Genomic DNA, 12,904 nt, shown 5'->3' on the forward strand with positions numbered 1-12,904 from the left:
GACACTCAGCATTGCTGCTAAATATCCTGCAAGGACTGGGCATTAAGCTAAACACATCCAGGTAGAGACATCTAATCTTGTGCGGCCAAAAGAAAAATAAACATTGTTTGACAAGAACATAGACTTGTTATAGGCGTCAGGTGCAGAACAATAGTGGTAGGAGAATCTGCCAATTTTATCCCCTGTGCATTTTTGATGCAATAGGTCTATCCCGGATAAAAGATGACACCCCTGTTTCAAAAATGAATAAAAGTTCTGGTACAGGGAAGGGAAGGAGAGGGCGTTGACATCAGCTAGAGAAAGACATCAGTCAACTTCATTGCTAGGTTACTCCAACAGGGGTGTCAAACTGGCAGCCCATGAGCCAGATGTGCCACCTGGCCGCAGGCTACACCTATCTCAGCTCTGCGAATGGTGAAACTCTCATGAAATGTCACGTGACCAGTGGCAACGTGACCAGTGAAGGGCTACCAAAATTTTAACAACCACACTGGGATGTGGCTTATGCAGGATGCCCTGCATTTTCTTGTACAGTAATATCTTTCAGTGCAAATTGGGTGCTCTGGGGTGGAGCTCCATTTTCACTACCCCACTGCGTTCCCCCCCTCCAATTCTGGGCAGTAGCCCACCCTTGAATGCAATGCAGCAAATTTGACCCCCATGCTGCAAAGAATTACACTAGAAAAGCTCGTTGACAATCACACAAAACTGCTCATGTGTGACGCAATAAAAGCAATTAAAACAAACCCATGAAATCAGCCAAAATGAAAGCCTGAGGGCCAGTGATAGGCTCCTACAGGTAAAGTCAGGTACGCAGAACTGGTAGAATTTTTTTTTCTTTTCTCCCCTTCTGGGCATGTTTTTCCTATCACAGTAAATAAGGTTGAATGCCTATAATTTTAGAAGAGCTGTGAGTGTGTGTGTGTGTGTACATACACAGTTTATATATGTATATACTGTATATTTTTGTGTCCTGTGTGTAATATGTATGTACACATATGGCATATATACATAAAATTAAATAGCATATTTTGGATGTTCAGTAATAGTAAAAAGATAGGGAAATTGTATCTCTTTGAGGTGAGGAAAGGCCAGGCTCCCTAACCCTAACCCAAACTCTTGACGTGAGTGACATCAAGCTGGCTACCTTTAAGCCAGTCACATGACCTTGAAGCACCACCACCCCCGGTTACATGATCATCAAACCATTCCCACTTGGTCACATGGCCAGCAAGCCATATCCACAAAATAAGCCACACCCACAAAGTTATAGTAAAATTGTTTGCAGCCCTTCACTGCTGAGGGCGATGTGTTAGCTGGGGGACCCTCAGTTTGCTTGTTTCCCATGGAGAGGAGCCTCGATCATCAAAGAGCCAGTCACAAAGGGAGTGTGAGGCTCCGGATGCTACCATTTGGGGTTTTTACCCTCTGTGCATGCACAGAACACAATGTTCTGTGCATGCGCAGAGGGTGAAAGATCATGAATGGTGGCATCCAGGCAGGTGGGAGGAGCCTCACACTCCTTTCGCGTCTGGCTCTCCAACCGGCAGCCATGAGTGAACCGGGAACATTTCACCCCTAGGTTGGAGGTCATCTCTTCCAACTTCCACCAGGACATTGGTAATGGATGACCAACAATCTTCTGGATATCATTTTTAGCTGTTGGGCAATTCACAGTATGTGTGACCGCCTGTTTCATTGACCACCTACTACCGCACGAATCCCAGCGGCCGATAAGGTCCCACAAAGTTGGCCTTCTCCGGGTCCCGTCAACTAAACAATGTCGTTTGGCGGGCCCTAGGGGAAGAGCCTTCTCTGTGGCGGCCCCGGCCCTCTGGAATCAACTTCCCCCGGAGATTAGAACTGTCCCCACCCTCCTTGTCTTTGGTAAATTACTCAAGACTCACTTATACCGCCAGGCATAGGGGAGTTGAGACACCTTTCCCTCCAGGCTTCTTTATATTTTGTTTCATGTTTGGTATGAATGTGCTGTTTGGTTTTGAAATATATGATAGGGTTTTATATGCTTCTTTTAATATTAGATTTGTTTTGTTATAATATTGTTTTTATTGTTGTGAGCTGCCCCGAGTCTTTGGAGAGGGGCGGCATACAAATCTAATAAATAATAATAATAATAATAATAATAATAATAATAATAATAATAATACGGTCAGAAATCTCTTCCTGATCTCCAGTTGTACTTTCTTGTAGTTTTAACACACTGGCAAAAAAAAAAAAATCAGGAGGAGTCTGGTAACAGCATTTCTGGTGAAAACAAAACACATTTAATTAAAAGAGAGAAGTTTTCACGAGTTGCAACTCACTGCATCAGTTGCCCAAGGCGGCTAGACTGATAAAGGCTTAAAATTGGATTGAAGTGGGGAGGGGAGAAGGACGTGGATTGGTTATACAGATTCAGATATCAAGGACCTGAATGTAATCTGTTAAAACCCACTGTGCTTGTTGAGATTTTCTAAGATTGCCTGAAGCTTTGAGTGTATGTGAGGTCCACCGTCTCTCACCCAGTGACATTGTTAAAAACTCATTTTTTCCAAAATGTTTATTTGTTCCATATAGACATTAGTAGAAGATGAAGCACAACAACACTAGACAATTGTTAACTAAGTTTTTCCCCATTTTACGACCTTTAGTTTTTGGGCCATTTTACGACCTCAGTTGTTACTACAGTTAATTTAGTAACATGGTTGTTAAAGCACGTTAAATACATGCCAGTTACCAAGCATCAAACTTGGATCACATGACCACATTGTCGTCAGTGCGAAAAATTGCCACAAGTCACTTTCTTTCAATATCGTAACTAAACGAATGGTTGTAACTCAACGACTACCTGCAATGCCCTAAAATGCATAGGTTAGGTACTAGCCATGGATTACATGCTGCAATCTTGTAGATGTGGCTGAAAGATAGGACAAGTGAGAAATCTATGCCAAAAATAAAGGTTAAAAAAATAGATTTTTGATATATTTAAAGAAATGAAGGATTTCACTCAGGGTTGAAATGCTCCTGGTTCGCTCATGCCTATTGGTCATTGGAGAGTCAGTCGCGAAGGGAGCATGAGGCTCCACCCACATGCCCAGACACCGCTATTTGGATTCTTTTACCCTCTATGCATGCATAAAGCATTCTGGGCATGCACAGCGGATAAAAGAACCCAAATAGAGGTGTCTGGCTGGGTGGGCAGAGCCTCGCGCTCCCTTCAGGACCAGCTCTTCGATGATGATGATGATGATGATGATGATTATTATTATTATTATTATTATTATTATTATTATTATTATTATTATTAATTAGATTGTATGCCGCCCCTCTCCGAAGACTCGGGGCGGCTCACAACAGTAATAAAAACAATATAGTAATGGAACAAATCTAGTATTAAAAAACATATAAAACCCTATCGTTATTTAAAAATAACCAAACAGCACATTCATACCAAACATAAAACAAAGTATAAAAAAGCCTGGGGGAAAGGTGTCTCAAATCCCCCATGCCTGGCGGTATAAGTGAGTCTTGAGTAGTTTACAAAAGACAGGGAGGGTGGGGGCAGTTCTAATCTCCGGGGGGAGTTGGTTCCAGAGGGCTGGGGCCGCCACAGAGAAGGCTCTTCCCCTGGGGCCCACCAAATGGCATTGTTTAGTCGACGGGACCTGGACAGGGCCAACTCTGTGGGACCTTATCAGTCGCTGGGATTCGCGCGGTAGCAGGCAATTACCAATAGGCATGAGTGAACCGGGAGCATTTTACCCCTGATTTCACTGCTCTAGTCCTGAATGTACAAGTATCAGCGAACCAAACAGCATCTGAGAAATAAATCACATTCCACTCCTGTTGATGGGCTACCAAAATTTTTACTACCACACTGTGGGCGTGGCTTATGCATTTTGTTTCAACATCTTTCAGTGCAAATTGGGTGCTCTGGGGTGGAGCTCCAAATTTTGCTACCGGAACTGTGTTCCTGACCGTTCCCATAGGAACCCATCACTGGCTCTCTCACACAAGGTTTGATTTATTATCTTCAGCTTGTTGGATTAGTGGCCATCATTCCAACACTAAATTATCTTCAGTTCCCCATCCAGGTTAAGGTTCATCTCCCATCCCCACACCCACAAGTGCAATCATGTGGACCGATCCAGTGCAGTGATTCACTGGTTTCTTCATTTGTTCAGTTGACCTTGGACTCTGTGTAAGGAATGTGTGGTGGTTTCAATCTCTCTCTCTCTCTCTCACTCTCCCATTTCCCTATCACTGCTAACTGTGGCAGGACCAAAGATTCTAACTTCACATAATGGCTTTGGGCCTGACAACAGGTGGGATATGTAAGGCCTCACTGACATATTGAACATTTGAGAAGGGATGTGCAAAGTAACTGCCTGTCATGGTGTTTATTTGAAGGAGTAAACAGTTTCCATTAATTAAAAAAATCAGTTTTAAAAATAAAACAAAAACAGCCAACAAGACAAATCTCTTTGAAATTTCATCACCATATATTCTTTTCTGCCATGTGTATCATTAGTCTCAATGGCACTGAATTCTAAATAAAAATATATGGAACTACCCTGTATATTTTCTGTATTTCTTCTCTGTTTCGGGATTCAATAAAAATGAAAAGAATTGATCTGGACAAAAAGTATTAATTTTTGTTGTTCTTGTTTTTGTCCTCTCCCCTCCTTCCTTTCAGAGTACAACTGCACCTATTTCTCACACTTTGTCTCAGGAGAAAGCACTGAGATCTTTGAAGTATCAACACAACGAGGTAAGAAGAATTGGTAAGCAGGTAACCTCTGCATTACAACAGTAATATACCTTAGGCCAGTGATGGTGAGCCTATGGCATGGGTGCCACAAGTGGCACGCGGAGCCATATCTGCTGGCACATGAGTTATTGCGCTAGCTCAGCTCCAACGGGCATGTGTGTGACAGTCAGCTGACTTTTCGCTTGCACAGAAGAAGCTTCTTGGATGGGAAGCAAAAAGTCTTCAAGGAAAAACAAAGTCCAGTTGGCTTTTTTTTTTAAAATACCTTTGGGTTACACCCACATAAGAATTTCTTGCTTGACAAGTTTTTTAGGTAGTGAAATACCAGGCCTGAAATTCCTAAATATAATGAAAAGCATTTCCACTAAGAGAAGAACTTAGAAGTGTCAGAAATAGGTTTATTTCTGGAGGTGAATATTACAATACAAGTAAATGGTTTGTAACTATAGGAGAGGCTGATGTAAGCCATAGTCAGTATGTAATCATGGGTTTGCTAATTGTGCTGCAGCCTGATTGGCTGCAACCTTCTGCCGCACGAATCCCAGCGACCGGTTAGGTCCCACAGAATTGGTCTCCTCCGGGTCCTGTCAACTAAACAATGTCGTTTGGCGGGACCCAGGGGAAGAGCTTCTCTGTGGCGGCTCCAACCCCTTGGAATCAGCCCTCCAGAGATTAGAACTGCCCCCACCCTCCTTGCCTTTCATTAACTCCTTAAAACCCACCTCTGTTGTCAAGCGTGGGGGAACTGAAACATCTCCCCCTGCCTATGTAGTTTTCTGTGTATGATATGACTGTATGTATGCTTTTTATATATTGGGATTTCTTATTTTTTAGACTTTTTAAATGTATTATTGTTATTTTAGAATCTAACTATTAGATTTGTCATTATATATTGTTTTTGTCATTGCTGTGAACCGCCCCGAGTCTACGGAGAGGGGCGGCATACAAATCTAATAAATAATAATAATAATAATAATAATAATAATAATAATAATAATAATAATAATAGTAACACCCTTGCATGGGTGTGGTTTGTTACAGTGGTTTGTTATAGTGAGTGGTTTGTTATAGAGTGGTTTTGTGCTGGGTGGTTTGTAGTTAGTGGTTAGTGCTTAGTGGTTGCAGTGGTGGATGTAATAAGAGTTATATAACAGTATTATGGATAGTTTATTATATTGGTTAAATAGTTTATAGTTTAAATTTATTTAGTTTATTTAGAGTAGCATTTTGATAAGAAGAAAATATATTTTTACAAGAAAGCCTGCTGCAGTGTTTTTTCATTGAAGACTTCAATTAGGTGTAGTTGTGTACTGAGGCTACTTGGTGAGTTAACTTCTGTATGTGCAGAATTCTCCCAACACTTTGATCAAAGTTTATTAAGAAGAACCTCCTTCTGTTCATTTGGACTGTGGAACTTTGGTGAATTTTTCTCACACACTTAAACAATGCAGCAAAGTTCTTCCTCTTGGGAGAAGAGCCTTTAGGTTTCTCTCATTAGGAAAACTTTTCCTAGATTCATATTTGTAAACAAACTCTTTCAGCCGTACCACTGGATGTGCCGATCCTTCCTTACAGGATTGTGAAGTTGAAACAGCTTTATTGCAATTGTGCAGCGAATGTGTTTTAGCTATCCCTCTGGGTTAATAGTTTATTTCTGGAGTGATATTTTTAAACAGGTTCACTTGCTGTTTCTGTGAAAAAAGGTATGCATGTCACATGCCTTGCTTTTAGTCTTAAGAATGATTTAACAGATGACTCCTTACAGCAAGAGTCTAGTTGGAATTTATTGACGCAGGCAGAGGTCTCCAAAGTTGGCAACTTTATAGACTTGTGGACGTCAACTCCCAGAATTCCTATACTGATTGAGTTGCCAAGGTAGAAGACCCCTAGACAGAACTGGAGATACCAAGAGCTTTGCAAGCACATTTCATTAATGAACCAGCTCCCTGCAAGTGTTGGTATAGGACAGAGGTAGGCAAAGTTGGCTCCTCTATGACTTGTGGACTTCAACTCCCAGAATTCCTGAGCCAAACATGCTAGCTCAGGAATTCTGGGAGTTGAAATCCACATTTTATTTATTTATGTATTTATTTATGTTTTATTTATGTATTTATTTATGTATTTATTTATGTATTTATTTATGTATTTATTTATGTATTTATTTATGTATTTATTTATGTATTTACTTATGTATTTATTTATTTATGTATTTATTTATTATTTATTTTGTCCAATACACAATACATATTGAAGAGAATAGACATGAAATATTATATATAAAGAGAAGATATAAAAATAGAGGAGAAGATATATGAAGGAAGAAAAGATATATGAGATATGAGATAAGGAGAGACAATTGGGCAGGGGACGAAAGGCAGGCTAACGCACTTATGTACGCCCCTTACTGACCTCTTAGGAACCTGGAGAGGTCAATCGTGGATAGTCTAAGGGAGAAATGTTGGGGGTTAGGGGTTGACACTACTGAGTCCGGTAATGAGTTCCACGCTTCGACAACTCGATTGCTAAAGTCATATTTTTTACAGTCAAGCTTGGAGCGATTAATATTAAGTTTGAATTTGTTGCGTGCTCTTGTTTTGTTGCGGTTGAAGCTGAAGTAGTCATTGACAGGCAGGACATTGCAGCATATGATTTTGTGGGGAATACTTAGATCTTGTTTAAGGCGTCTTAGTTCTAGGCTTTCTAGGCCCAGGGTTGGAAGTCTAGTCTCGTAGGGTATTCTATTTTGAGTGGAGGAATGAAGGGCTCTTCATAGAAGAGCCAAATTTGCCTAACCCTGGTGTAGGAGATGACTGGATAAAGCCTGAGGGAGAAGGAGACGTCATCAGTCTCAAGCCCTTTCGTGCCCACAAGAGATCTAAGTCCAGTCCAGCTTGAATTCCATTGATTCTTATCACCACCAATTTGCTTTGACCATTACTAGTTCAGATTCTTGTAGAGAGCTCAAGCTTGCAATAAATCTTTTTAATAGTCATTTTGAGCTGCCTGGATTTCTGATTTCCTGCTCTCGACAGTTACTTTGTAATGGAGGACTCACTCATGGAATAATGAAATTGAGAAGATGTATCCAAGCTCTTCTCTCAGCTTCCCCATGTGCCTGGCTGACATTAAAGAACAAAGTGTTGATTAATGTGATAGGCAGGAGGCAGCTCCAAACTTATCTGGAACTGAAACCCTGCTGGGACAGAATTGGAGATATCGAGAGCTTCGCAAGCACATTTCATTCTAGAATGTGGCACGTTTTCTAAATGTCTTCGAAATCTTTCTGCTGGATCCCCAAACATCTCTAATCAGGAGGAAGAAAAATTAGGGCAGCTGTATTTCTATAAGCTTTTCCTCCTTCCTAATTTAACTAGTGTCTGTAGGAATGAAACAGAAGATGACAGGATCATTTACATCCGATTCATCTACATGACGAAAAAGCAAACTATTACCCAGTTTAATTGGGTATTCTAAAACAATTTGTTTTATGCTGTAAGGAAATTAACACCCTCATCTTTATTTGTTGTATTATTTCGCTGCAGTTCAAAAAGCTTCTTCAGATGTTTCATGGCTTAGTATTTTCAAGTCTGTGTGTTCAATAAACTGCTAGCCTTTATAACAGTGGTCCCCAAACTATGGCCCGCGGGCCACGTGCGGCCTGCTGAGGCCATTTATCTGGCCCACGGATCTTTTCCAAGGCTGCACTGGAAAAGCAGTGAGAACGTCCCCCTCAATTTCATCTCACCCGAGGTAAAGTAAGGATTGCCGAAAGCCGAGCTAGGCACAACACACACACATACACGCACACACCCGCCTCCTCCTCCTCTTTGAGTTGCTAGCTCCCATTTTCTGAATGGGGATTGAATGGGAGTCCAGGGTCGGAGAGTGGAGGCTTGTCGGGTGAGTCCTCCGTGGGGAGAAAAGAGGGAGGGTGAAACAGGGAAAAGAGAGAGAGAGAAGTGGAGAGAAAGAAAGAAAAGAGAAAGAGAAGGGAAAAGAGCGAGGGAAAGAAGTGGAGAGGAAGGACAGGAGGGAGGGAAGGGAGGGAGGGAAGGCAGGGAGGGGGAGAAGGAGAGGGAGAGAGAAAGGGAGGGAGGGAGATAGCAAGAGAGAGAGTGAGAAAGACAGAGCAAGAGACAGAAAGAAAGCAAGAGAGAGAGCAAGAGAGAGAGAGAGAAAGAAAGCAAGAGAGGGAGAGAGAAAGAAATAAGGTATAAGCAGTGTGCATAGGAATCTGTTCACAGGTTTTTTATAGTCCGGCCCTCCAACAGTCCAAGGGACAGTGAACTGGCCCCCTGTGTAAAAAGTTTGGGGACCCCTGCTTTATAAGCTTGCTACTACAGGTACCATATTTTTGGAGTATAAGACGCACCTTAGTTTTGGGAGAGGAAAACAGGGATAAAAATCTACCTAACAGGTATTCAGCTGGCTAACATTCTTAGTCTGTTTAGCTTCAGCACATTATTTTATCCCCTGGTGAGGGCTGAAAAAACCTTTTTCAACAGGAACAGGAATGAAAACAAGCCTGCAAAGATTTAGGGCAGGAAAAACTGCTTCAGAGGGAGTAGGAATTTTTAAAAAATGCTGCAAGCCAGGAAGATTGTTAGCACTGGGGGAAAAACCTTTGAAGAAGCTACATTCGGAATAAAAGATGCATCCAAATTTTCAATCTCTTTTAGGGAGGAAAAAGGTGCGTCTTATACTCTTAAAAACACGGTATTCCTCGACTTATAACCGTGATTGAGCCCAACATTTGCATTGTTAAATGAGACATTTCTTAAGTGTGCTTTGCCCCATTTTACAATCTGTCATTTAACAGTTGTTAAATGAATCGCCACAGTTGATAAGGTAGTGGTGGCGCAGCAGGTAGAGTGCTGTACTGCAGGCCACTGAAGCTGACTGTAGATCTGTAGGTCAGCGGTTCAAATCTCATCACCGGCTCAAGGTTGACTCAGCCTTCCATCCTTCCGAGGTGGGTAAAATGAGGACCTGGACTGTGGGGGCGATATGCTGGCTCTGTTAAAAAATGCTATTGCTAACATGTTGTAAGTCGCCCTGAGTCTAAGGAGAAGGGTGGCATAAAAATCAAATAAATGAAATGAGTGAATGAATGAAACCTATTGTGAAGTGAAATCGGCATCCTCATTGACTTTGCTTGTCGAAGTCAGAAGGTTGAAAAAAGTGATCACATGACTTTGAGACGACAGCAATGGTCATAAGTATGAGTCAGCTGCCAAGCATCTGAATTTTGTTCATACGAGGATATTACAAATGTTGTAAGTGTGAAAAGGATCATGAGTCACTTTTTTCAGTGCTGCTGTAATTTTGAACTGTCACTAAATAAACTGTTGTGAGTCAAAGACGACCTGTATGAAACGAAAGCCACTTAATCAGCGATTAAGACACCAGGCTAAAAACCAGGAGGCACAAAGCCAATCTGGGTAATTTTGGGCCAATCATTCTCTCTCTACCCCAGGGAGCATGCAAGGACAAACCACTTCCCAAAAAATCTTCACAAAAAAATTGCAGGGATAGAAAATAAATGGTGGTAAAGCCAGGCTGGTGGACTTATGGTTAAAAAGTATCTTTTAACTTTGGTGATCCAAAAAAGTGAATCAGAGGGATGTGACAGCCATTGGCTTACACATTTTCAATTGAAAGAAAGATTTAATTCAGACAAAAAGAGTTTTGGGTTTCACTTTGTGAAAAATGAATTGGAAATCCTACTGTGCGGTAGATAGTGATGAACATATTATTGCCAAGGTCTATAAACTGTTATTGAATTTGAATTTGGAGAATGAATATGTAAGGCACTGCATGATTCAGTGGGATATAATGGCATGCTTGAACAATGGGAGAATATATGGACAAAAGGCTTAAAAGTTAGACTAAATTATAATTTAAAAGAAAAAATTTATAAGATGTTGTATAGTTCAGTGTTTCCCAACTTTGGAAACTTGAAGATATCTGCACTTCAACTCCCAGAATTCCCCAGCCAGCATTCGCTGGCTGGGGAATTCTGGGAGTTGAAGTCCAAATATCTTCAAGTTGCCCAGGTTGGGAAACACCGGTATAGTTGATATTTAACACCAGATAAGTTGTCAGGAATGTATGAAGGTATTTCAAAGGAATATTGGAAATGCAAAAATAAAGAAGATACCTTTATCACTTAAGGTAGACATGTGACAAATATTGGAGTAGGATTCACATATTAATACAGAAGATTCTCAAAGTGAATATAAAGATAAAACCATATTTTTTTCTTTTGGGTTTAATTGAAAACCCAAAAGAGCTTGGTGGTTTTCCTGCAGACATTTCATTACAAAACTAGGTAACCATCAGTGCTTTTTCTTTTTGCCTCTTCAGAATACAGCATTTCTGCAGCTGCCATTGCCATCTTCAGCATGGGCTTTTCCATCATCGGAACCATTTGTGTCCTCTTATCTTTCCGGAAGAAGATGGATTACCTCTTGAGGCCAGCTGCCATGTTCTATATGTTTGCAGGTAGGGAGGAAGAAATAGGGACATTAACTTTACTGCATGGGTCACATTTAGGTAGGGCGGGAAGATGGTGGAAGACCAATATTTATTGACTCCTCACATCCTGGACATAAACTGTTTCAACTCCTACCCTCAAAACGTCGCTACAGAGCATTGCACATCAAGACAACTAGATACAAGAACAGTTTTTCCCTGAACGCCATCACTCTGCTAAACAAATAATTCCCTCAACACTGTCAGACTTTTTACTAAATCTGCACTTCTATTTCTACTAGTTTTTCTCATCATTCCTATCATCCTTTTCCTCCCACTTAGGACTGTATGACTGTAACTTGTTGCTTGTATCCTAAGATTTTTATTAATATTGATTGTTTCTTCATTGCTTATTTGCCCCCTATGACAATCATTAAGTGTGGTACCACATGATTCTTGACAAATGTATCTTTTTCTTTTATGTACGCTGAGAGCATATGCACCAAGACAAATTCCTTGTGTGTCCAATCACACTTGGCCAATAAAATTCTATTCTATTCTATTCTATTCTATTTGACTGAAAGGAAGGTGGTGATGGTGCAAAAAGCTTCGCCAGTCTAATCCAGATGTCTAGAAATATCTAGTATTTAACCTGAAAGTCCTTCGGTGTAAAACTGAGAAGGAACAAGTCAGTGGCCTTGACTTCCATTCCCTGCTCACTCCTTTCTTTTCCCTTCTCCTCAGGCCTGTGTATCATCATATCTGTGGAGGTTATGAGGCAATCGGTCAAAAAGATGATTGTGAGCGATGACACAGACTGGATAGAGTACTACTACTCCTGGTCCTTTGCCTGTGCCTGTGCCTCTTTCGTCTTGCTGTTCCTCTGTGGAGTGGCCCTTCTGCTCATCTCCTTGCCTCGCATGCCACGGAACCCATGGGAGACTTGCATGGACGCCGAGCCAGAGCATTAAGTGTTGCCAGCTCATGTTGCCACTTCAGACATATCATATCCCTCCTGTCCCTCTAATGGTCAGCTATATATAGAGAGAGATGACCCCCAGGAATTGGTATGGGAGTATCTTTGGATCATGCTTACTGAGAGTATCAGATAAGAGCTGAATGCAAAATCCCAAGATAAAAGAAATGATGAAGATGACCTCTTTTGATAAGTTGTACAAAGACTCGTCCTGATTGCATGGCTGGATTTTTTAACACAGCCTGAAAAAAGCTGGTATAAATATCACCGAATAGAAATACAGACTTAAGAGAGAAAATTAGTCTAAATAGGAGTTATGATCACTCTTTTAGGGACAAATAACCTGATGGCACCTGATGTTTTGGGTTATAGCTCCATTAATCTGTCTTAACTGGCCATGTTTACAAAGGCCCTTAGGATATACAATCCAAAACATCTGCCTGACCCCTGTCCCATTTGATTAACCCTAGGTATAACAAAGGGGAAAAAACAACAACCCAAGATCATATTTTGTCAGTGTAGGGGTTTTTTTTAAATCTCCATGTAAATAATCTTACTACCAATTTGGAGGCACTCATAATGTTATTAAGCACATTACAAAAATAGATTCTAAAAAAAGATGTTGGATAACATGAAGACAGAAGAATCTCTACGGCATATGCTTAGAGTCAACTGTGATTATT

At 40.9% G+C, this 12,904-nt stretch overlaps 1 protein-coding gene across 1 annotated transcript in view; it reads left to right on the top strand.

The window, feature by feature from the left end:
- Window positions 1-12,232, top strand: part of CACNG1 (calcium voltage-gated channel auxiliary subunit gamma 1) — a 32,501-nt gene extending 20,269 nt beyond the window's left edge. The window contains exons 2-4 of the mRNA XM_070735983.1: window positions 4,697-4,771; window positions 11,138-11,275; window positions 11,990-12,232. Of these exons, the coding sequence (XP_070592084.1) occupies window positions 4,697-4,771; window positions 11,138-11,275; window positions 11,990-12,216 (440 nt within the window). The 3' untranslated portion in view covers window positions 12,217-12,232. The remainder of the gene's footprint in view (window positions 1-4,696; window positions 4,772-11,137; window positions 11,276-11,989) is intronic.
- Window positions 12,233-12,904: the final 672 nt, after the last annotated feature.

The sequence above is a fragment of the Erythrolamprus reginae genome, chromosome 2 (assembly GCF_031021105.1).
Source record: "Erythrolamprus reginae isolate rEryReg1 chromosome 2, rEryReg1.hap1, whole genome shotgun sequence".
Taxonomy (NCBI): Eukaryota; Metazoa; Chordata; class Lepidosauria; order Squamata; family Dipsadidae; genus Erythrolamprus; species Erythrolamprus reginae.